At 40.7% G+C, this 25,901-nt stretch overlaps 1 protein-coding gene across 1 annotated transcript; it reads left to right on the top strand.

Annotated features, from left to right (window-relative positions):
- The first annotated feature begins 4,497 nt into the window (after positions 1-4,497).
- Positions 4,498-17,020, top strand: LOC111585835 (vitamin D3 hydroxylase-associated protein). The gene is made up of 15 exons (XM_023295449.3): positions 4,498-4,761; positions 6,665-6,778; positions 8,592-8,732; positions 8,909-9,042; positions 9,555-9,761; positions 10,522-10,562; positions 10,659-10,783; positions 11,857-11,982; positions 12,075-12,172; positions 13,440-13,539; positions 13,658-13,701; positions 13,820-13,859; positions 13,942-14,050; positions 14,153-14,298; positions 16,523-17,020. Exons 1-15 carry the CDS (start codon positions 4,549-4,551, stop codon positions 16,643-16,645), a joined length of 1,761 nt encoding a protein of 586 aa, XP_023151217.1. The 5' UTR covers positions 4,498-4,548; the 3' UTR covers positions 16,646-17,020.
- The last annotated feature ends 8,881 nt before the right edge of the window (positions 17,021-25,901 follow it).

The raw sequence follows: 25,901 nt of genomic DNA, 5'->3' as shown, positions 1-25,901 counted from the left end.
ATGCACCTGCCTACTTTTGTTTAAATAATTATTGCACACTTTCTGTAAATCCTATAAACTTCATTTCACTTCTCAAATATCACTGTGTTCGTCTGCTATATGATATATTTAACTGAAATTGCTGATCTGAACAACCAGTGATTTATAAAGGAAAATCTTGAAAATTATCAGGGGTGCCCAAACTTTTACATACCACTGTAAATCGGCTGGAAGCAGTGTGTCTCTTTAAACAAAACGTTTCCTGAATAATTATTTATGAGCGATACAGATGATCAGCTGAGGGAAAATGGTTTATCTGCAAACCCTTTGAGCTGTATGTTACTAAAACCGCTGAATAAAGCTGTTACAGCTTGCATGCATCATGTTTCCATGGGAACCTGACATACTGAGTTAGTGATGCAGAAATTGTGTAAAAATGTTAAGTTTGATCCTGATTTGCTGCCAAATGTGTTTCACTGCTGGTTCTGCAGCTGATTGAACACAGATTAGAAAACTGATTATTGTACCGGTTTTAGTACGGAGAATATTCAATCAGTAGCATTAACTTACCTTGATTTGGCCACAAATTAAAGTGTTTTCCTGCATTATGGGACAGTGTCAGACCTAAATGCACTTACATATTATGTTTAAATATATGAAGTCTGAAGTTTTAGTAACTTTGTTGTGCAGCTGTCAGTTTGAAATTAACGGTTGCATTGATGGGTAAAATGAATATATTATGCACATATAACAGTTTTCTAACAACATTTCTGTGTGCATCATTTGCAGTAGCAGCACTTTTATATTCCTCATTGTTCTCCTTTAAAACAACCTGCTGACTGAAGTAGCTGCTCACGATCGGTTCGTTTTGTGCGAGAGATGAGTCAAATGATGCGTTAAACTCTCCCTTTTATGTGAACATGCACAGAGTTGGAAGTAGAAAGCCTGCGTTAACAAAGAAAGTCGAAAACCACCTTCATGATGCCCATTAACTCCGACTGAGACTTTAGTTTTTGTCGAGCCAACTTACACAAAGAAAGCTCAGCTATGTTGAACTTGTTTCGTAGTACATCCCTCCTGGTATTCTGTCGATTGCAAAATAATTGTGTAGTTTGTGTTGCACTGGGACATGTGCACTATTCATGGGTTGATATCGCAGTTTTTTGGGATTAGGCTGTTTTCAGCTACCAAATTGGCTAACTGGAGGTTTGTGTTACTTGATGGTTGTGGCTTGTTTCACTCGTCATGCACTGCAGTGTCGCATTTGTGGTGTCTGTGATTCCCTCTGTTGAGAATATTTAGTGCTCCAGTCAGATGTGGGTGTTCTGCATCTTCTTCTGAGACTCCGGTGCCTGTGCTCCTCTGTTGGTTTGTTGTGTAGGTGTTCTGCATTTTCTTCTAGGCCATCAATGCCTGCGCTGCTCCTCTGTACAAAAAGCTGTTTTAAAGAGTGGACCCAGTATTCTAGGCCTCCACAGATGATGAGGAAGAGGATATATATATATATATATATATATATATATATATATATATATATATATATATATATACATACATACATACATACATACATACATACATACATACATACATACATACATACATACATACATACATACATACATACATACATATATATATATAGGGCTGCACAGTGGTGTAGTGGTTAGCACTTTCGCCTTGCAGCAAGAAGGTCCCTGGTTCACGTCCCGGCTTTCCCGGGATCTTTCTGCATGGAGTTTGCATGTTCTCCCTGTGCATGCGTGGGTTCTCTCTGGGTACTCCGGCTTCCTCCCACAGTCCAAAAATAGGCTGAGGTTAATTGATTATTCTAAATTGCCCGTAGGTGTGAATGTGAGAGTGCTTGTTTGTCTTTGTATGTAGCCCTGCGACAGACTGGTGACCTGTCTAGGGTGTCCCCTGCCTTCACCTGAGTCAGCTGGGATAGACTCCAGCCCCCCCCCTAGTGAGGATTAAGCGGTGTATAGATAATGGATGGATGGATATATATATATATATATATTGTAATGAAGGTCAACTTCATTACTAGCACGGAGTTCACATTCACAACATGAAACACAAGACAATGACTGTTTTATTGATTTATTGAGTGTGGTTTTGAGGCTGGCATGTGCTGCCATGCGCTGTGTGGTGGCTTCTCCTGGTAGCATTGGGTGAAAATTCTGGTGAGGCCTACAGGAAAGGAAATAATAGTTTAGTAGAATGGTTAAGTGATTGACTTAACTTACAACTGGATGCCACTTTGAAGTGGATCTGGGACAAAAGTGTGTTATCACTCACCTCTCTGTTGTCACCATAGGTGTTGCAGCCAAAAGAGTCCCCTTGGGCTGGAACATCTTTTTAAAGGTTCTGGGAGGAACCAAACGTAGGTGAGGAGAGGGAGAGAATAAATCTCGTCGAGTGATGAAATTAATACATTGCTAGATGAGGATGTTAATAGTTGCTTTTAGGAAATGGATATGTAGTTTTAATGTTCGTTGTTACAGTTAAAATTAAATACATTATATTTTTATGAAATTCCTGTGTTTGATTATTTTTGATTAACCCTTATGTTGGTAGGCCTGAGGGGTTGATTAGGGAGAGGCCTATAAAAGACTGGCAGTTGAGAGAGAGGGAGCGCCACAACATGCCAGTCACCACCTTCTGCTGTTTGTGTATTTTTACTATTACATTGATGAGGCTAGTGAAGAACAGTGTCTGTGGCCTCGTCACAGAGTGAGGAGAATATGTTATGAAGAGGCATGGAGGTGAAGACCTCATCAGAAAGCTGGTCAGTGTGAGGGACCGAAGTGTTTCCTGTTTTGTGTGTGGGAGGGGTGGAGACCTGCTTGAGGTCGAATGATGCCGTAAGTGACAGAAAGTCAGTTCCTTGGGCTTTGTGTGTGTGGATATTCATGTCTCCCATGACAACAAGTGGTGTTTCATAGTCCTGAATGGCCGGGAGTAACATGTCCAGTTCAGCTAGAAAGTTACCCAGTTGATACCCTGGAGGGTGTGGTCAGTTTTCATATAGTTGCTTATCAATGATAAATGGTGATAAAATCAAGACAACAAACGTTAAGGGAGCTATCAGTGACAACGGTAATGGAATAAAGAGTAACACTAGGGGTTGGTGGGTGTCTGGAGCAAAAGGATGCACTATTTGCTTCGTCAGGCATTACAGGAAAGGAGGATCGCAGCTGTTATCTCAGCACAGTTTGTGTATCATGACATTTGAAATCTGAATTTAGTTAAACAAAAAAGCCATCATGAGCATAGTGACCTTACAGACTGGGAAATAACAACTGGGTTAAACAATGATAAAGTTTGAGCATCTCTGCTCAAAAGTAACTGACTGAGGAAAACATCCCAAAGTTAAATAATAACAGTGTCAAGATGACCTGCAGAGGTACTTTCAGTCATCCTTGAAGCAAGTACTGTTCCTGACTTAAAAAGAGAATCTTGGCATACACTGGAACATCTGTTGAAGAAATTTCACTCTTAGTCCTTTGAAGTTTGCTGTAGTGGAGTGTTTATTGGTTTTCTGGCATACAGTGGGCTGACCAACACAGAGCATGAGTCTGTGAAGGTAAGCCCACCCAGAACATTTGTACACAATTTATAGGGATGGTCAGAGGAATGGGAGGCTGTATGTAAACATTGAATAGTGAATAGTAGTTAATTTATGTATAGTTGCTAATCAGTGACAGAGTGCAAGACAACGAGGTGCTATTTTCTTCATCACATCCAAACCTGTGGAAAATTTGCCTCTTTATTTTAACTGAGCTTGGTGAGACTGTTACAGAGAAAAGCTTCTCATCTCAAGACCTCTGTTTTTAGATCTGACTATAATTCTAACTGGCTGTTCTATTAAATGAATGTCTTGCTCAAGTGTCTTCCTCTGCTTCAATGAAGGTTTGTTATAAAAAATTCAAGATTTAGTTTATTTAACATCATCAACATCACAAGCGTGCATTGCAAAGTTATAGATGCTGTGCTTTTATTCTACTTACAAAAAGCTTAGGGATGTTTTGGGAGTAAAAAAAAAAAAATTAAAATCTTATTACAAATTGTTTGTAGTCACCAATCAGAAAATGAGGCTTTAGTACTTTAAAAAAAAAAAAAAAGGTGACTATAATTCTAACTGGTTGTTCTATGAAATTAATGTTTTGTGTAAATGTTTTCTTCTGGTGACACTTTTATTGCTTCAGTTGCAACCCTGGTGGTGTTAAAACAGTCTGAGAGTGAGCAAAATATTAACCTTAAATATACTATACTATATACCATGGACAGGCAATGGAGTATGGGACCGGACCGAACTGGTTCATGCACAAACAGAGAGGAGACAAATCGAGCAGTCATGACGTGAGTTTTGGCACTACAGTATCACGTGCTGGGGCACACCCAATGCTACGTCATGACGTACTGAGTATGTAAATGAGCACACAGCTGCATAGTTAGCAACTGACTTGAGGGCATAAAAACCAGAAGGACGACTTTCAGAGCAAACACTGCTACCTAGAGTCACCATCATCCTCAGCCAGACTTCAGATCCTGCTTGGAGCAAACATGGAATATAAGAAAGAGGTTCTCCAGGAGGCCAAGATGGACTGCTGGATGGCGGCTCTGCTGACGATTGTTGCCGGTGTTGGAACTCTGCTGCTGCTGAGGCGGGTGGTCAGCAGCCACCCGGAGGCGAAGGAGAAGATCCAGAGAGCCAGAAACCGGAGGACCGAGAGCCTGAGGCGGGCAGAGGAGTCCGTGATCCGGTACAAGCAGTCGGTAAGAGATGAACTTGTAGCTCCACCAAAACACACACAGAAACAATTTATTCTCCATATAATAAGTGTTAAATGGAGAATTCTTCATTCATCACATTCTGGGATGTGACAATGATTAGCAGCAACATTGAGTCTAATGTATTTTTAGATTTAAGCAAAAAACTGCAACACAGGCCCTCAAAGACACAAATGTCATTAAAAAAGTTTCATACAATTCCAGTGAAAAGTTTGGACACACCTTCTCATTCAGTGGTTTTTCTTTCTTTTGATAATTTTCTACATTGTAGATTAGTACTAAAGACATCAAAGCTGTGAAAGAACACATTTGGAATTAAACTAAAAAATGTTAAACAAACCAGACTGTGTTTTATATTTTAGGTTATTTTTACTTCGTTGGCAGCTTTGCACACTCTTGGCATTCTCATTATCAGCTTCACTAGGTAGTCTCCTGGATGGTTTTCAATTAATAGGTGTGCCTCCTTAAGAGTCAGCCTGTGGAATTACTCACCTCCCGAATGTGTTTGAGACAATCAGCTGTGTTGTGCACTCAACTCAGTAAATGCAAATGACAGTCATCAATACTTTCAGATTTGACGGTCAGTCGATCCAGAGGATTTCAAGAACTTTCAGTGTGTTCTAAAGTGCAGTTGCAAAAACCGTCAAACGCTCTGAAAGTGGCTTTCATGACGACCGCCCCAGGAAAGGAAGACCAAGAGTTCAAGTTTGTGAGAGTTACCAGCCTCAGAAACGGCAAATTTACAGCACCTCACAATAAAGTAGAGTTCAACTAGCAGACACATCTCAACATCAACTGTTCAGAGGAGGTCAGGCCTTCATGGTGGAACTGCTGCAAAGAAGCCACTGCTGAGGATGAACAACAAGACATTAGACCAGAGGGAATCTGTACTGTGGTCTGATGGGTCCAAATTTGAGATTTTTACTTCCAACCGTTGTGTCTCTGAGATGCAGAGAAGGTGGTTTGTGCATGTGTGGTTCCCAATGATGACCAGCAACATCGAGTCTGTATTTTTTTTTGTGTGCGTGCGTGCGTGCGTGCGTGCGTGCGTGCGCGCGCGCAGATTTAAGCAAAAAAACTCAAACATCGTACCCCAAAGACAAATATGTCTTTGTTAAAACACCTGCCCAAAAAAAAAAGTAACAACATTCCTAAACACCATTGAATATCCATTCATTTTCAGGATTTGAATCTCTTGGAAGCAAGTTTGTTTACACCCTGCTAGGGTTTTCCTTTATTTTTGTTATGACAGTCTGAGATATTAATGACTTGCACCAACATTATCTTGTTTTTTTTTGTTTTGTTTTTTGTGGCACCAGGACGTTGGCAGTGGATCCTTTTGGTGCTCTGGGTTGTGCAGTGGTGCTTCTGTGAATCAAACTCATTCCACTACATCCTGTTGATGTTGATCAGAATGGGCTCTAGGAAGTTTGGAGGTCAAATCAACATCTTGGACGATCGTCATGTTCCCCAAGATGTTCCTGATTGATTGATATTTTTGTGATGTGGTGGGGTGCATTTTTCTGTGGGGGTAGACCCGTGACATTTAGGATTTCCATTTGCATGAGAGTGTGCTTCTTCTGGCACAACGTTTATTTGGGTGTCAGAATGATTATACCATATTTCCAGAAGCCCTTTTAGAAGTTGTAGAAGTTATTAGAAACTCAAGACTGTCATGATACACAGGATTTTTACAAGTGTATGTAAACTTTTATTCCTAACTGTAGATTATGGAATTATTTACTGGCGATTTGTTTAAGGTGTAAATGATGACTTGGTGAATTGAGAAAATAACCAGTAAATCACCTAAAAATGACAATATTTGTTGGTTGCAGCCCTGTATTTGTCATGAATCATTGAATAATTGTGTGTGTCGCTGCTCTTTCAGCATCAAACAATCGACTTGGCTCCCATCCTGGAGCTGCCCCTGTCTCAGCTGACAAAGCAACTGCATGAAGGATCCCTGGACCCCAAGGATGTATTTTACTCTTACATGGAAAAGGTTCAGTATCTAATGTACCAAATGTATAAATAATCCTGCATAACAGGCCAACATCGAAAGCCAAGCACTTGAATAAGCAATCAGTTTTCTTTTCCACAGATGTATCTCACTGTTGTTTATTTCTTGTGCTACTAAACCATCAGGCGTCCATTTAAAAAAATTAGAGGTCCTTAAGAAATCACCAACATTGAACTTGATGTAATATTTAATTTTTTCTTGGAGCGGTGTAAGATTAAAAATGTCTCCTGTTGTCTATCACCCCCATCAAACACATTTCCTTCTAATTTGGCTGATTATCTTGCACTACTGTAGTGTTACGGCCGTCTGCTTTGTGGGTGCTTTTCTGTTAGGCCTTTGTGTGGGTGGGCACATTGCTTGTGTGGGTTCAGCTGTGGCTGTTTTCAGAGTCTCTCCAGAACCCCAGCTGCCAGTCATTCCATCTGATGACTCCGGAATAGACGACCTGCACTGCAGCCCTGTTCTCCCCGCCTCCCGACCTTCCTGATTGGGCCACCCTCCAGCTCCCCTCCACCTCTAACCAACCAGACACAGCCATCACCACACCTGCAGAGTATTTACCTGCAAGCATGCTGTTAGTCTGGGCAGCTGGTATCTGTGACCAGGCCGCCCTGGTGCCTCTCTGTGGGGGATAATGTGTTTTTATTCCTGTGATGTTTCGGTCTGTAGACACTCGTGGTGGGATCTACAGACTCTTCGGGCTTCTGTTGGCAGCTGCTACTTTGGTGTGGAGCCTACAGTCTCAGTGGAGGCTGAGGCTCCAGTTAGTGGTCCACCAACTTAGTGAAGAAGCCATTCAGTATTTAGAGTCTTTGTAAATTGTGTAATCAGTGAGTGTGAGGCACCAGTTTTGTTCAGTTCGTTTTGTGCACGATTGATTTTTAGTTTTTGTTACTTGTGGTGGGTGTTGTTTCTGTACTTATGTTTGGCTAGAGAGTTTAGTTGCTTTGTGTTTAGATAGTTTAGAAACTCTGTTAGCCTTTGTTTTGTTAGATTCTGTTCTTTGATTTAGCAACACTCACCAGTCTTGTGTTCTTTATTATCACTTTTATGTTCCATTTGCTACTAAGCAATAAATTCATCTACCTTAACCAATAACACTCTGGTTATTTTGTTGCATCCAGCCAACCCCTAGAGGTTGGATTGTAACAGCAGAAAAACCAAAATATCACATTAAGCAAAAAGGACTTTTTTTTTTTTAATACCTTTATCCTCAGTTTCAGAGTCTTCTGAGCTTTGCTGCTGTCAGCAGCCTACATGATTATCTAGCAGTTTTGATGGGTTTCGGTGTGGACATTTTGTCCTTAAGGTCCTGAGTGTAACTTTTTTGGATTGTTGATGCATTAAGGGAGCTGAAGTTGAAATTTCCAAATTCCCCCATGCACAACTTTGGAAAATGTTATGGCATATACATCAACAAATAGAAAATAATAGAAATCTTACATGAAAAGGACACAAGGGTTCTCATTGTCATGAGGGGGTTAAGAACATATGAAGGTCTTTGCAGAGATCAAAATTAGACTAAACCCAATGTTGGGGAGGTAAAAGTTTTCTCTTTAAAATTGGATTTGTTTTCCAACACATTTCTTATTGCGTAGAATTGTGTCTCAATGCAAGAAAATGATACACACAGTCTTACATTCAAAGGTCTTGACCAAAAGTTGTTGCAGTGCACAAGATACGCAGTTTTTAAATCTCCAGTCAGTTTTTCATGTTTTGCCAAAAGTCTCACAAAACCAGCCTTTTAGAGGAAATGTGTAAATATTGATGTGCTGTTTTTTTCGTTCTTCAACAGACTCTGGCTGTTCACAAAAAGCTGAACTGCTGCACCGAAATTTTGCTGGAGAGTCTTGACCAGCTGGAAACTGTTGGTTCCAACAAGGAAGGTCTTTTATATGGAGTTCCAGTTAGCATTAAGGATAATTGTGGCTATAAGGTATTTGTGCTTATGGAATGCCTCAATCATTATGAATGGTATTTACATTGAGAAGCTTTCCAAATATATATGAACTTCTATGATCCATTACATCTTGATGACATAGCTCAGGTTTCCATCTTTGACGTGTCTTTATCTAACACAAAGCTCTGCCTGTTTTCTTTTTCAAATTTAAGGGTCATGACTCAAGTTGTGGCGTACTCTTGCATCTGGAACAGCCTGTCCAGGAGGATGCTGTGCTTGTTCAAGTTCTGAAGAAACAAGGAGCTATTCCCTTTGTGAAAACCAACGTGCCCCAAGGCCTTTTATCGTAAATCATTTAAGATTTTACACAGTTAACATTGTTTTCAGACACTGCACAGAACTCTGTGCACTCATGCAATTACATGATATTGCAAAATGCAGTCCTACGTGTCTCAGTAGAGGGCAAGTGGAGTTCTCTTTTTGGTTCCTGAAGATGTTTCAGTTCTCAGTGTATTATTGGTGGTGAAACTGAGGAGGGATCTCCAGACTGTATTAATACCTGATAAGTGGTGTTGCAGACCCTCCTCCTGTGTTTACAGATACCAGTTCCAGTTTAACATCAATGACATCCTAAACTCCTCTCTGAAACCATCTACATTCTCTGTCCACAATGTGAACACTGCTGTCATTAAAGGACTGTCTCTTACCTTTTTGCCTTCTACTGAAGCACTAAGGATTACCATGACCTGGATGACTGAGAACCTACACAGATGTTGTTTTCCAGTAAAACTTTTACATGTGAGAAGGCTGTGGTTCTCATTACTTGTTTGTGTTTGTTTTTTCTTGCCTCATCTCCAGGTATGACTGCAGTAACCCTATGTACGGGCAGACAGTGAACCCCCACAACCTCCAGAAGACCTCTGGAGGTTCATCCGGTGGGGAGGGGGCTCTCATTGGGGGAGGAGGCTCCCTGCTTGCTATTGGCTCTGACATAGGAGGTAGCATCCGTATTCCTGCTTCATTCTGTGGGATCTGTGGTTTTAAGCCAACAGCGGGTCGCCTAAGGTAAGTCTGGTTCAGTTGGTTTTATGGGCAGCTGTGTTTTAAGTGCCAGAATGGATTGTCAACTAGTCAGAGTTGGTGATTTGATCCTTGAGCCCCTTCACATCCCTATGTTCTTGGACAACACTGCCAAGTTGCTCACCTCCCACACCAGCTCAGGTTCTTATCCCACCAGTGAGGTGACGTTCCATGTCCTCACAAGGCTCTGCCACCAGGGGGCAGCATACGTAGGCACCCAGTTCTCTCCACTGCCAGGTTTACATGGCACCTGGTCCCAATTTCCAGTCCTGTGAGTGGTGTTCCCACTGGGTGGTGGTCTCATGTTGCTACTCTGGGCTGTGCCAGAGTCCCACGGATTAAAGCTCAGCCACCACACTCTTCTAGATGAGCTCCCTTCCCAGGCCTGGCTTCAGCAAGGGGCTGGGTTTCCCTTTTCCAGGCGTGGTGAAGCCTTTCTTTTTGTTTGATCTCATTGGGATTTTAGGAATCACTCTTTGTCTGGTCCCTCCTCCAGGGGCCAATTTGCCATGGGAGACCCTATTGTCCCCAACAACATGGCTCCTAAGATCACAGGGACACTCAAATCCCTCCACCATGATAATGTGGCAGTTCTTTGACGATTTGTGTATGAGCAAATGGACAAATAATTGAAGTGCTTTGTGGAACCCTTAAGGTCAAACAGTGTTTTGTGTATGTGTGCAGTCATATGCCACACCTTTAGCCTAATTTGTGTACATCTTAAATTTCTTTGCATTATTTTCAGTTCACAGGGTTTTCAAGCTGCTTGTCGAGGGCAAAAGTCAGGTAAGGAGACCTAAATGTGTCCCGCTGTCAGTGCAGAGTTACATCATATTGTTTGTTTGGTGTGGAACATTTTGTTCACTGATTTGTGTTTTTTAGTGCCATCAACTCCTGGACCTATAGCACGGGATGTGGATAGTCTTGCTCTGTGTATGCAGGCATTGCTCTGTGATCACATGTTTTCCTTGGACCCCACTGTTCCACCGTTACCTTTTAATATGCAGGTGTGTCTTCTATTGGATTCATATCTGGCACTTGATCTTTTTAATTTGTCGCTTACCTACAAGAACTGAAGTGTAAAAATGACACTTTGCTGTTTTCAAATGGAGTTATGTGACAAGAGTTAGTTTGGTAAATGTAGAACAGTACAGATGAAACAATCAAGACTGAATGTGTTCTCAGTTTGGTTTAGATATGCTGCTAGGCGGTTTTGTTCGCTATGAACGAAGCCAGGTTAGCTGTGTCCGTCTGTCTAAAGGTAAGCTAACAGGCTGCTAGCTTCAGCTACAGTTTTACCACTTCTGTCAATCCTCTCCTCTGTCTGCAAGAAGGTGAACAAGTGTCTTTGGCATGGATCAAATTATTACTCTAAGTGTTCGCTTCCAACTGTGGCTGTAAATTAGGGAAAGCCATTTCCAGTTTCACCATCACAATGCCCCATGTCCCACCAACTCTGAACCGTGACCTCAATCCAGGCAAGCATTTTAAGAGGCACTGGAACAGTGACATTGATACAAACCTTGTTTGCCAAGTTCAGTGTTCGTCTTCAGCCTACCTTAGCATGAGGTCTCTTCACATGTCTCTGTGTGCTGTATGGATGCACAGAATGCAAAAAAATGTTATGTAACAGATGCATCTCTTTCGGTCGCTGTAAAATCTGTGGTCACTACCTGTACCAGTTTTCTAATCTGCACATAGCAGGAATGTTTTAATTGTGATTTAAAATATTGTCTGGTCAGTCATTTAAAAGTTAGCTTGTTGCAAAGAAAGCTCCCCAGAGATCTGCTGCCAGTTGTTTGCTTGATTGACCAGTGGGTATGTACTGAACTGTGATGAGATAAGAGATGGATAATTATTATCCATGTTTGTACTGATCTATCATTGTGATTAAAAGGTTGTTGCCTGTTGAAGCTCGTATGGAAGATTGATCCTTTTGTTCATTTTAGCTGAACTGAACTCTTGAGATAAGATCGCAGCCTTCTGTGAACAAACATCTGTTAGTTATATACCAAAACAGAACCTGTTTATGTGCATTTCCACTCAGCCGTCTTACAAAGAGAGACTGTCTTGTCTTTAGATTTACCAGAGCAGTAAGCCTCTGAGGATTGGTTACCTAGAATGCGATGGCTTCCAGCAACCATCTCCAAGCATGGTCCGCAGCGTCAGAGAAGTCAAAGCTCTGCTGGAGCAAGCAGGGCACACTGTAAGGCAACACAACATACACACAATATGATCACAGCTACATAAAATAGGTGACATGAACCATATTTTGTTTGTGTTCCTTTGTCTCTTTAGTTTGTGCCTTTTCAACCTCTGAGGATAAAAGAAGCTCTCTATGAATTGATGTTGAAAGGTATATATGCAGATGGAGCTACCACCCTGATACAAAAACTGTGAGTTGTTCCATTTAAAATGTGTTTTTTTAGTATGTACATTAAGTGTAACTCATCTGGTAATTATTCATAGCTACTGTCAGACTCACAAGATAGTATAGATTTATTTATTTTTTCATACTGAGGTGTAGTGACTCAAGTTGATACCTTCATGTTTATAAATGGCATGTGATGGATAATCAAAACCATTTTCACAATGTTGTCCTGTTAGTTACATACCAACTGTGGTCCACACTAAAATATGTCAACTATTAAATGGCTTTTCATTGGATGCGGCGGAGCATGTCGACTTCTTTATTACTAAGTGACTGGAAATCTAAATGCACCTTTTGTCTTGGGCTGGTGAGCAAAAATTAGCATGCCACCATGCAAAACTAAAATGGAGAGCATTGTGCAAGAACCTGCTAAATGTCAACATGCTACCGTTATCATTAAGAACACATTGATGTGCCTAAGTACAGCCACTCACAGTTTCAATAGGAATATTGTTGTTTTTTTGGGGGGTGTGTGGGTTTGTCTCTCTTTTTTTTAAAAATGTATTTATTTATTTTTAGGATTTTGTTTTGAAATTTTTATCAAATTATTACAGCAATTCTCAGTACAATGTCTCTTAACATACACTTAGGGAGTAAAATCACCCAAATGTAGACTCCACAATGGGTATTAAATGAACCAGAGGCAAACTTTGATCAAAGGCTAATCCAAAACAACGAACCACCGTCCCAATAAAACAAAAGTATGTGGAGTGTACAAGAATAAAATCCAAAAAGATCACAAAAGTGTGGAATAAATTGAAGCAAATCATAATGAAACACAAAAGGCTCATAAACTAAAAGTACAAACTGGACACGAGAACATTAGGAAGAAGTGTCAGGTGGTCTTCCATGAGGAAAGCCAAACTGGGAAACGGGAAACAAACCAGGCAGGTATCTAGTGTGGTGGCAGGAGGATAACATGGGTTAAGTCACAAAGACACATGGGTAACTCTGGGAAGATCACTTGGAGAAAAAGGTTAGGGCACTGGCAGATGGTGCGAGATGAACTGTCAAAGGACACAAGGGAAGGGGTGAGTGTATGTACAATCACACACAGGGAGCACATTGGGCAGGGCAGGTAATCACACAGGAGGGAAAGCAAAGATCAGGGAGTGTAAAAACTAAAAGAGTGAGTATAAGACACAACAGGAAATGTCAAAGTAAATCAGGAAATAAAAGAAACAAGAACTAAGAGCAGGAGCTGGCTGTGACAATTCTATTGTGTGTTTTAGGGTGGGGAGCCCTCTGGACCCTACTCTTAAACAACAGATTCTTCCCTATACTTTTCCTGTGTGGTTGAAGAAAACCCTCTCATTCCTCCTCAAGCCCTGGGTGAGTTCCCTCTATCTGACAGACATATAAATATGGACAAAAGAACATGCAGTTCTTGAGTGTGACTTGGTTTTTTGAATTATGATATGCATGTTGGTGCCACACTTTTCTTGTGCAGTTTCCTCGTACTTCTATCTCCTTGAGAGCTCTCTGTGGAGTTGGGTAAGAAAATATTTTTGGAGTTGGTCATTGATACTTGATGATTTGTTATATTTTCATATATTACACATGACTAGCAAGATGTCAAAACATACTGATTCTTTCTCTGCCTTGTTTTTAGATCTGTTCCAAAGCTGTGGAAGCAGCATGCTGCTGTTGAGGTACAGTTAGCTATTAATTACTGATGCTTGCATATGTATGAAAGCATTAAGGGGAGACTGGATTCCACTGTGTTCTCTTCAGGACTACATTAAAGACACAATTGCACATTGGAGGAGATGCAACATAGATGTGCTGCTGTGTCCTGTGATCGCACCAGCCTACAACTTATTGTACTGTGCCAAAAATTCCAGTAAGCCAATTCTGACAAAATATTGATGAGCACAGCAGTTTTATTGAGAAACAGCCTGGTGTAACACAGTGGATAATCTATTTGCATCTTCTATCCTTTCAGCTATTCTAAGTTACACAATGCTTTACAATCTCCTGAACTTTCCTGCTGGAGTAGTTCCTGTTACCACGGTGACAAAAGAAGATGAGGAGGAGCTCAAGCATTATGCGGGCATTTATCAGGATGTGTATGACAAACTCTTCAAAGAAGTAAGTAACACCTACTTGGGTGGGAGTAATTTAAATCAAGGTTTTGTTTTTTTTTTTAAACAAAACAAGCAATGCCCAAAAATGCATGCACAGTACTTATAGTACAGTACTTATAGAAAGTATTCACCCCTCTTGGAAATTTCCCCTTTTCTTGCTTTTCAGCAAGCTGAGTGTCTTGCTTTTGTGTCATCTGTCAAATTACTTTGCAGGCCCTTGTTGTTAAAATCCATCCATTCATTTTCCTCCACTTATCCTGGGTCAGGTCAAAGAGACAGCAGGCTAAACAGGTCATTCCAGACATCAGTCTCCCCAGCAAAGCTGAACAGCTCCCAGGCCAGATGAAATATTTAATCCAATCTGGCCTGGGTTCTAAATTTTATGTGCAGGGAAAACCTTCAAAGGAAGTCACAAGGAGGTATCCCAATCAGATGCCAGAATCCTCTCCAGTGTCTTTTGATGCACTGAAAGACTGACTCTACTCTGAGCTCCCTCTGGATGTCTGAGCTCTTTACCTGATCTCTAAGGCTGAGCCCAGCCACCCTGTAGATGAAACTTGCTTCAGCCGCTTGTATCTGCAATTCAATTTATTCAGTAACTACCCAGAGGGTTGGAATGTAATCTGACTGGTAAACCAAAAACTTTGCCTTTCGGCTCAGCTCCCTCGTCACCACGATGGTACGGTTTAATGCTGGTACTACTGATGATTCTGCATGAGCTGCCTGTCCACTTCATGCTCCGTTTTCCCATCACTCATAAACAAGATCCTGAGATACTTTAACTCCTTCTCTTGAGACAGCAGCTCACCCCAACCCAGAGAGAGCTATCCACTAGTGTCCCACAGAACCATGGTCTGAGACTTAGAGGGGAGGATTCTCATTCCAGCTGCTTAACACTGGACTGCAAACTGCCCCAGTGCACTTTAAAGGTCACGTTGAAGTCAACAAAACTGTCATCTGCCATCAGCACAAATGACACTGAGGTTCCCTAACTGGCACACTTCTCACCCTGACTGCACCTTGAGACCCTGTCCATGAACATCACATCCAACACCCACCAGGAACGTCTTTGACTTTGTGCCGAGGACACAAACACAGCTCTCACTTTGGTTGTACAAGGATTGGATGGCTTGTTGCAGCAGCCCCGGCACCCCATATTTCTGCAAAGCCATCCACAGGGCACCTTGACAGGCAGTCATGCCCCTTTTAAAAGCCTTCCAAGTCCACAAACCACATGTAAACTCGCTGTTCATACTCCCATGATCCACTTGGCAACACTGCAAGGATGAAGAGGTGGTCCACTATGGCCAGGACAGAATTCACATTGCTCCTCGACAATCAGTTGGAGCCTCCTTTCTACCACCCTGAAGTAAATTTTTCTGAGGAGACCAAGAAATTTCATACCTCCTCATGACAAAGAAAGGTCCTTCTGGGGGAAAGTTGTTCTATGGTTCAGCTATAGCTAAACAAATTCAGCTATTTGGCCACAATAACCTGAAATATGTTTGGAGGAGAGAAAGTGAGGCCTTTAACCCAAAGAACACTGAATCTACCACCAAGCACGGTGGTGGCAGTATTATGCTCTGGGGTTGTTTGGCTGCCAGTGGAACTGGTGCTTTACACAAAGTGTAAAATAGAATAGTGAAGGAGGATTACCTCCACATTATTCAGGAAAACCTAAAATCATTAGCCAGAAGGTTGGATCTTGGACAGAGTTGGGTGTTAAAACAAGACAGTAACTCTAAAGTCCTGACTTAAATCCCATAATGAACCTGTAGACTGTGATGAAACAAATCTGCATCAGACAACAAATGTAGATGAACTGTATCAATTCTGATAGATCAAAGATACCACCAGAAGTTTGCAGATGGCTACCAATGGCACAGAAATATTTTGAATATTTTTAACCCAGCAAATTTTGTCATTTCCAGAGACCTATGATATGAAAGAATCAAAATGCACAATCGTTTATTTGTTTAGTTTTTTGTTGTTGTTTTGAAGGGCGGCAAAGATGCATGGGTTTCAATCATTCATCATAGATAATTCACTACAGGAGTCGCTGAAACTCAGACTGCCGTGATGTACATGGTCTTTACAAGTGTATCTTTCACATCAGGCCATCTTTAGTAAAACAGAAGTTCCACAGTTGGTCAGTAGGTGGCGGTAGACGACTGTGTTGGGTCCTGGATGCTGACTGTTGACTGATGCGAGCCTGTGATTGTTTCCAGGCGGTGACTGGAGGCGAGGGTCTGCCGGTGGCGGTGCAGTGTGTTGCCCTGCCGTGGCAGGAGGAGCTCTGTCTGCGCTTCATGAAGGAGGTGGAACAACTGGTCAAACAGAGCAGAAAGTAAAGCTGCTGACTGTCCCTAACCCACAGGTGGAAATTAAAAAAGCAAAATAGATTTAAGGGACCCCAGGGTAATTTTAATGAATGTCCCCTTTTTAAATATATTAACATTTTCAACTGCGTAAAACATTATAGCTTTTAACCACATAGGAACAACTGAAATATGAAAGAGTGAAAACTAATAATTGATTACAAAAGCAGTTTATTTTAAAATGTCATATTTTGAATTTTACTTCTATATATTTTTGTTTAGTTTTTTGGCAAGTTAGCTACATGTCACTGTCCATGTGTATGTCATTCATTGACAATTTTTAACATTTGATTTATCTGATATTGTACTTCAAAAAAATATAAATTTTTTTCACATTTGAATTTAAGACTTTGATGATTTAATCCATTGTTTTTTTTCCTTGTACAAAATCCAGTCTTATTTAAACTTAGAAAAGCAAGTTTTTGTTTTTGTCTTCACTCCACATGCAGTGTTTAATATTTCACGCTGTATAGCGTGACCCGGAGGTTGATGCTTTAGAGCAAATTGAATTCATGTCACCGTTTGGCAACGAGGCACCACATGGGAAATGGTGAAAATTAGGGTTCATGATAAGAATGTGAAAAGGGGGGGGGGTCAACTTGCTTCTTGATTGTTTGTCTTTTTACTGGCATGTGCAGCGTTCATGAATGAATGAGAACAAACAGCAGAAATATTGACATTTGTATTAGTGTCAGTATTGTGAAACTGTGATGCATTGTTCCTTCATGTGCACATCTCCTTTACAAGTTACGGTTTGTTTTGATAGAGTTTTTTAAACATGCACTGAACCGTATTCTGTTGAATTGAATGTTTAATGAACTAACTTGGTGTAAAGGCATTTATTTTCAAGGCACAGTAGCTCTCCCTTTACCTTCCACCTCTCCATCACTGTACCACAGATGAACGCAGATGGTTTTCTTTCTTACTGTGAGTGATTGTTACACTGATGCCATAACAGGAAACGGAAAAGAGATAAAAGCGACTAATGACACATGGCGCCTCCATCTGGAAGGCCAGCGCACCATGTCGTCATATTGTGATTACCCTGTGCTATTGTAAATATGTGTTTCTGTTGGGGTTTACATAAATTTACATACGTTTTGAAAACTCTCCTGGGATGGGATGCCATTAGAGACAATGTTAGTGTTTTCCATTACAGTCACCCACGTTTTCACCGCTGCCTCGCTGAATGGAAATGGCCATGTGCATGCAGTAGGGGAAGGAGGGCACATTAGGTGCCGAGGAGAGCTGGAATTGAGAGGTTGTTCTTAGCATTATCTGCAGCATATAGAGAGAGTGTGTGGCTCTCGCTGTGCCACTCAGTCAGGGAGCATTAAGCTTTAGGAGGCAGTGAAGAGACTCAGGTCTTCAGAGAACTTGACATTGTTCATAAATCCCTCAGGATCTGAGACACAAGTATTGTGGAGCACGCGCACACACACACGCATGCACGCAGCATCTCAGACTTGAAATTGGCACGGTATATATATGAACCAATTACAATGTGGCTGTCGTGCGTTTTATTACACATATTAAAATCTATTTAAATGTTAACATAGAGCTGCACTTTAAAAACATCACAAGTGATCGATATAGTCCAAAATGTGTTAGTTTGCTGAATATAGCTGTATAAGCCAAAAATGTATACTAGACTTTTGATTCCACAGATTTTTAATTTAATACTTTTTCTTTACTAAAACAAATCACATTTGAAAAATGTAAACTCAAATATTTAAATTGTGCAGTGTATGCCATCTTTTTGGCTGACAGAAAATTTGTCATTTCAGCTGAAGAGTTTACATTTTAATTACTGGTAACTAAAGTCTTCTTGATGAGGGAAAATATAGCAACAACCCATATCCCAGTGAGAAACATGGCTATAGCACAAGGTCTCATGGTATTAATTTCTGGATGGTAACATTGGTGAGAACACAAACCCAGCACCCTCTTTATCTACCCTTTTTTATATAGTGTTAACGATATATATATATATATATATATATATATATATATATATATATATATATATATATATATATACATACATATAGCACTTTAACACACTGTGGATGTAAATAACAAAATAAACGTGGGCTGAATTCAATTTAGCTTCTCCATTTTCAGATTCTTGTGCATCTTGGCTTATTCTAATTTTTTTTTCCCCACAGTGTAGTGGGACAATCAAACTGAACAGGGTAACTTACTGTCATTAGTCACACCCTTCCTTTTTAAACATGACAGGTAAAAGCATGGGGAAAAAAGGCTTCAGGACAGTTAGCATAGCTATGTGTCGGTGCATATATATCAGTGGTAAAGGAGCACTAGTAAGTGTTTACTGTTTTTGAGAGCATGCATTTTATACTCTTTTACAAGGTATTTTCAAAAAAGAGACATATTTCCCATTTAAATAATCTCTTCCTCCCTTAAAATGATTTAGATGTAACTCCATACCGTTGCTTTCTCTTGAGTGTGCAGATCTATGAAGTCTCAAACTCATTTTCCACCTATTCTTCCACTACTTATTGCAGCTTGAGCACATCAGCTCTCCTACAATTCTGCTCAAACACTTTATGTTCACATCCTGCAAGTTGAGAAAATTTGTTGCTTGCTGTAGCATTTAAGAAAAAAAACTTAAATGCTGAAAATAATGGCTAATATCTGTAAATAACAATACTTTTTAGCTAAATACAGTATATAAGCATATTTGTATTTTTGTATTGTAAAAATTGTAAAAGAGCAGGCTGCACAGTGGTGTAGTGGTTAGCACTTTCGCCTTGCAGCTAGAAGATCCCTGGTTCGTGTCCCGGCTTTCCCGGGATCTTTCTGCATGGAGTTTGCATGTTCTCCCTGTGCATGCATGGGTTTTCTCCGGGTACTCCGGCTTCCTCCCACAGTCCAAAAATATGCTGAGGTTAATTGATCATTCTAAATTGTCCGTAGGTGTGAATGTGAGAGTGATTGTTTGTCTCTGTATGTAGCCCTGTGACAGACTGGTGACCTGTCTAGGGTGTCCCCTGCCTTCACCTGAGTCAGCTGGGATAGACTCCAGCCCCCCCATGACCCTAGTGAGGATTAAGTGGTGTATAGATAATGGATGGATGGATGGATGTAAAAGACTAAATTACAATTTCTTAAAGCTTTTTGATCAGGTCTTTACTTTATTTCTAGAGTTCTGGACTTTTTTTTTTTACAGCAATGTATAAATGAATACTTTATTCTGTGATTGTGATATTTTGTGCAAGTTAACAAAAAAAATCTTCATATGCATAATTTATCTTTCATATAACCTCAAATATTTTTAAACACTGGAATTTTTGCTGATTTAAATACAGTAAAATTAAAACATTGTAGAAGAACAAGTTATTCATAAAATAGTTTTTTGACTTTCAGCTTTCTCCAGTTCTTTTTTCAGTTTGTGTAAATTAATACTTTATTTCTACAATTCTGGTAGCTATTATTTATAATTGAACAAAACAGGAAAATCTCTTAGTTAAAAATCATTTACTATTTTCCAATTGGTTCATAATTTCTCTTTCAAATAACAGCAAATATCAGTTAAATAATTATTTTTTCGTTCATGTTGACATTATTTACAATTTTTGGCTTTTTTACCGATAGGAAGTATTTTTTTTCCTGGAATTTTTGCTGTTATATAATTTAAGAAAATTTGGAAAAAATATGTAAAATAACTTACAAACTAAATCATTTACAAAAAGAAAATACAAAATAACACATTTTTACATAAACCTCAACTGGGATTGAAAGGGTTAACAAGATCAGGGATACAAAATAAAGATGTGTCCAATCTGGAATGTTTACATCAAGAGTACAGTTAATGAACCATGTGATATGGAGAGCTAAATATACACCAGCTCACCTCCAACTAGACTACAACACATCATTTTACAGATCAGGTCCTCTTAGTGAAATTACCTGCTGTGGTCTGACTAAAACCTGAGTTCACACCATGTTGCATGACCAATATCCCTGAGCTTGAATAAATGCTACTCAAAGGATGTTTCAAAGTTAATTCCAAGAGGACAGAAGGGTCAAATCACAGCCATGTGTTGTCCTGGGGCCGAGGGTTATTTGTAGGGCCCCATTCAAACGATAGTCCTCAGTCAGTAAAAAGGAAGTAAAAGACGTCGTCGTCACCAAGGAAGGTCACCGCTATGATAAAATTATCATCTTCGTCTTCTGTGTGATGCTGAAATGACATGCGATGTGCAGATTTATTATGGCGATAGTTGCTGTGCTGCAGTTTCAAGTTGGAAATGCTCAGCTATCTCGTTCAGGATTTGTCTAACCACATATACAGAACACCATATGAACATGTTAAGAGGGTAAAAAAAATAGAATTATTACTTAAAGATGGTCTTTAAGGAAACTTTTTGTACCATTGCTCAATGTTATGTCATATAAAACTATCTGTATAAACGGTATCAGTGCAGGAAAACACTGTAAATACCACATTGATTATAGAACATTAAAAATAATACTAACTCAGGCTGCAACACCGAAACCTGCACAAAAAAGCGAGTGAAAGAGTTTGTGAGATTCGATGTGCAGGGCATCTGGCCAAAGCTGAGCCTGTTGCAATCGTACAGCAGAAGCATCCAGCGGTCCTGGAACATCAAAATGTCCTTTTCATGTAACGTCTCATTGGTAAGAGCAGCAAACACCTCATTTACAGGAACCTTAGGCTATAAGATCAGGTACTTTAAAAGCCATCCAAACACATTCAGACTCTGCCTGTGTGCCAGCAAATATAACACCTTGATATCACCACAACTAAACTAGGATGATTCTGTCTTAATGTCCCATTTCAGGGACCAAGGAGCCCATAGTCTTTATGGCTCTGCAGAATTGCAGGTAGTAATGTTTGACACAGCAGGGCTCCTGCCTTTCAGATGATCAAAGTGACAAGTTCACCCTGCAACCAGAGCCACTTACAGACGACATCAAGAAGCAGCAAGATTGGCAGCTTTCAGGTCTTTGGTCCATTTCATCAGCCATTACTACCAGCAGAGGCGGCGTGCTGTGGAGGACTAGTGGGAGGAGGGGAAGGCAGATTAACAGACAGCTGATACAGGTGTATAGGCGGTATCAAACAGCAGCTCTGTCAATACAGCAGGCTCCAAATTTCTTCAGATGGGGCTGGGATTCTCAAAGTATGCCCACCGATTTCACTATGACAGGATTAACGCCGAGCTCCCTATGATTTTCTCAGATTCTGTGACTCAACAATTCAGTGATCCACATTCTATCGGCTTTAAAGGCCCCCATCCCAAGTTTCAAAAGCTTACCCTTCGGACAAGGGACACTCTTTTTCTCCCACATGGTTCCGCTTTGCCTTTTTTTTCCTGCAGCATTCAGTTGTTCATCAACCCCTGCGTCCTCGCCAACTCTCCCATCCTCCCTTCTCTGCACATCTGCTAGGTTTGAGTTTTCCTTTCTTCCCTCCAGCGCCTTGCTTGGCCCAAGGCCCTTATAGCCAAATTGGTTTACATTGGAGAGATAAATGCTCCGCAAATGCGCTTAAACACGTACAGTAAAAAATGCAGACAGTGCGTGTCAGGATTATCACCCAAGTCAGGGGGAGAAAGGAGAGCGTCTCTGTAGCACAAAGCTGGGGAGCCAGAGTGAAGCCTCCAGATACAGTCCGTCTCATCCACTTCTCAGGAGAAAGAGAGGAGGATTTAGCATTTGCATGCTAGTCTGTAATTCCTGGCATTATATAACTTGTCGCCAACAATCAAACTCCTGTGGTATTGTGAAAGTATTGTTTCACATGGGTGAGCAAAGTGTAGAGTTCCACTTTGGGGGAAGGTGTTTTGGTGCTGTCTGGTAGCAGAATGGAGGAAGATGGTCCAAGATGCATGGTAGAGACCACCCGAAGAGCCCAACTGAGAGCAGCTATTCTGCAGCACAACCTCAGGCCCAACTAGAGAACACGCTCTTTAAGCCTTTGATGCATGACCACATCAGGAGATACCCATTTTCCACTGGATTTGGGTCACTTTTGACCCAGGTTATGCATCAAAGGGTTAAAATCCTTTCAAAATGTTCCGTCTACAGCCCAAATGACTCTTGAACATGGTGAGTAATATGTAGAAAGACCTCAGAGAAACGGGTAAAAAGCATTTTAAAAAAATCTTGTCCAGTGTGTGTGTGCAGTGTCTACAATAATTAATGTGTTCCACCATAAACCTCATTGCAGGAGTTGTCTTTGTTCTCTGATATTGCAATGGATGCTATGGACCAGTTTACAACAAGCATACAGGAGAGCTGTTGTAGAGGAAGAAAAAGAAAAACCTGAATGTGACAGGTCTGAGTTCAAACTTTAACACATTGGTTAAATTTCTTTGTTTTTTTAATTCACTCATTGCATTTAGTATTAGATGAAATTTGCAAGGTTCATATTTGATCATGCTGTCACATGATAATCACGTTTGGAATCTATGGCATATTTAAATATCAGTTGCATACTTTGTCTATTTTTCTCCTGGCACCAATATGTAACAACTAAAATGTTGAGATTTACGTGTGCTTTTTCTGTAAGGTTGTGTTTGTGTCTATTAGATGGAAAATTTATTGCTAAATGGAGCAAAAAAAACAACCCTTTAAATTGCTTCAAATTAACTCCTTTTATTTGTACATGGTCCTGGATATATATATTTAACTGATCAGACTGGCAATAATAAAACCAACCATATGTTAGACTGTCTCTCACGCTGTCTGTATTTAAAGAAGGACAGAACCTGCTCGACGTCACCCATAAGTCTCCTGAAGAACAAGTTTGAAGCACAGCGAGGCCATCTTCAGTATCTGATTCTGCCCAACTTCTGACTAATATAGAAGTGTGCATAGAGGTGGAGCACAAGTGAAGCTCAGGTGAGATATACAAACCTCTCTGGACCATAGATTGTCTTATGATCTTTCATCTACACATGACTCAAAGCAGCCACGCCTTGAATTTTGCATGCTTCAACCCTCAGTGCAATTAAAATGGGTGAGTTATATAAAAAATGGCCAACCTTATAGTCATCATGAGAGGGCAAATGAGCGACAGAGCCCAAAATCAGTTTTGTACCAGGCCATAAACATGTCTGTTTCTGCGATAAAGTTGCGCATTTTAACATGGGAGTCTATGAGGACTGACTTGCTTTTTGAGCTGCCTCAAGTGGCCATTTGATGACCTGCAGTTTTGGACACCTGTGCTTTATTTTTCAGCTCCTGTGCTTGCTGCTCAATCTATTAGTCATTCTTGACTTTGCCAGCTAATTTGTTTCTGTTAAGGAATTAGATCACAGGAGTATACTATCATTTTTAAGACTGATTCTCTACAACAGGTGAGCTCTTTAGTTTTTAGCCAATACTACGCAAGAAGAAGTAAATTTTGTTGGGGACTGATTTCGTCTATGGAGTAATAAACGTTCAATGCTTTGTCCTAAACAGTGTTTGCAGCAGCAGGATGGTGTACATGGAATTAACTCAACATAAAGTACAGTGCCTCAGAAGGATCATGCAACATAGTGGGGCGAAAAAGGCATAATTGACTGAATTGTATCTCAAGTACACAAATTAATTGCTACAGAGAGCCACTGCCGTAGCGTACAAGTGTACATAAGACACATATCTAAATTGTGAAAGCGGCCTTCGACAGGAAGAGCTTATACAAAGTGGATCCTGCAGAAAACGCTTTTTTCCTTCCCACCTGCTGCTGCTGCTGCTGCTGTCGTCCCCTGGGGGACACCGAACTGCTGTCCCTGTCTGCTAGCATCAGTGGATTTGGATTTGGGTGTAAAACTTAAAAAAAAAAAAAAAAAAATACCATGGTCACCCCCACCCCACGTCCCAAAAGCCCTCTTTTTTCTCATCCCTGCGAGCTACCCCTCCCTCCAAATCAGCGCCGTCCCCCTCAGACCTCCCAACACAAAGCCCTCAGAGCAAACCCAGCACAGAAATCATAGTGCACCATTCAATCATTGTTTTTTCCCCTCTCTCACCCCTTTTATGGTCCCACTAAAGGTTTTAGCCGGGCAGAGAAGGAGGGCTGTCACTGAGGAAACCTTAGCCCATTGATGAAGTGACAGGAGCTGCCAGAATATGATCCTAATCCTGTTTCCAGCATTCTTTTAGCCTGCTGGCATCGCAATTCCTCCACACATTCTCTGAGCTGTCAACTAGGAAAATCCCTCTAATAGCGCATTGCCCAGATACACATCAAAGAGCTCCTGGAAACCTTCAGCGGCTTAGCTGCCATAGACACACTCTCACACCAACACAAACACAGCATTCCCATTAACTTACACCCATACGATCTTTACCAACACACAAAACCCAGATGCTCATGACAAATTGACCACATATTTAAAGAGCATGCCTGAAAATAGCCCAAAGGTGTTGCTGAGAATCCTCTCCCCCAAAATTATTTTTTATGCGCTGCAACCTCCCCCGTTTAACACCACCCACCCCTCTCACCTCCCTTTCCTCCACTTAGAAAGCGATGTAATCTTTACGGTCATGGAGGGAGGAATTGGGACAGAGCAGGAATAAACAGGTGTCTGAACTTTGCTGACTCCAGAAACCCTTTCAGGCCCATTTTATCTCATTCTATTCTTACTTAATCCATCGATATCCCAACCAAAGGTAATCTTCTTATGGTGAAGCATTCTGTTACGGTGCAGCCAAACCTCGACTGACAGGGTGGAGGGGGGAGAGGGGAGCGGGTGGGTGGATGGATGGTGGATTGGAGGCTCTTTAGAGTCTGACACTGTGCTTCAGTCACTTCATTTAGGATTAGTTCTTCTGCATCGGGTGAACAAGTGGCAGGTTCTCCCCTATGTGGTGTGTAAACCTCCCTGTTGAGGACGGAGGACCCCCTGTGTCTAAATTATTTACGGATCCTCAACGTGTCTTTAGTATTAAACCCAAATTAAATTTTCACCATGAAGTGTTGGAGGTGATGTGTGTGGAAACTGTTTTTTTTAGAGATTCAGTTTCATTTCATATGAGCTGGATTTAGCACAATCTAAAAAGCTAATCTTATGCCTGTTTTGCTGCTAACTTCACCTCGCCGGAAAGACTTTGGAAAAAAAATTGGGACACTTCACAAGTTGTCTGTGTGAATGCAGGTTAGTATTTTAACTAAATGTATTGACTCCTTATTAGATTTATCTTTCTGAGTAACAAAAGTGAAAATATTCCGAAATCCATGAAAAATTCT

Source organism: Amphiprion ocellaris, chromosome 2 (genome assembly GCF_022539595.1).
Source record: "Amphiprion ocellaris isolate individual 3 ecotype Okinawa chromosome 2, ASM2253959v1, whole genome shotgun sequence".
Taxonomy (NCBI): Eukaryota; Metazoa; Chordata; class Actinopteri; family Pomacentridae; genus Amphiprion; species Amphiprion ocellaris.
This window is presented reverse-complemented; position numbering and strand designations above follow the sequence as displayed.

Bases quoted from the DNA above. Each gene is read 5' to 3' on its own strand.
- LOC111585835 (XM_023295449.3), top strand. From the start codon at position 4,549: ATGGAATATAAGAAAGAGGTTCTCCAGGAGGCCAAGATGGACTGCTGG. The intron at 10,784-11,856 runs GTGTGTCTTCTA...TCTTGTCTTTAG, and splicing joins CGTTACCTTTTAATATGCAG to ATTTACCAGAGCAGTAAGCC. The intron at 14,299-16,522 runs GTAAGTAACACC...GATTGTTTCCAG, and splicing joins ATGACAAACTCTTCAAAGAA to GCGGTGACTGGAGGCGAGGG.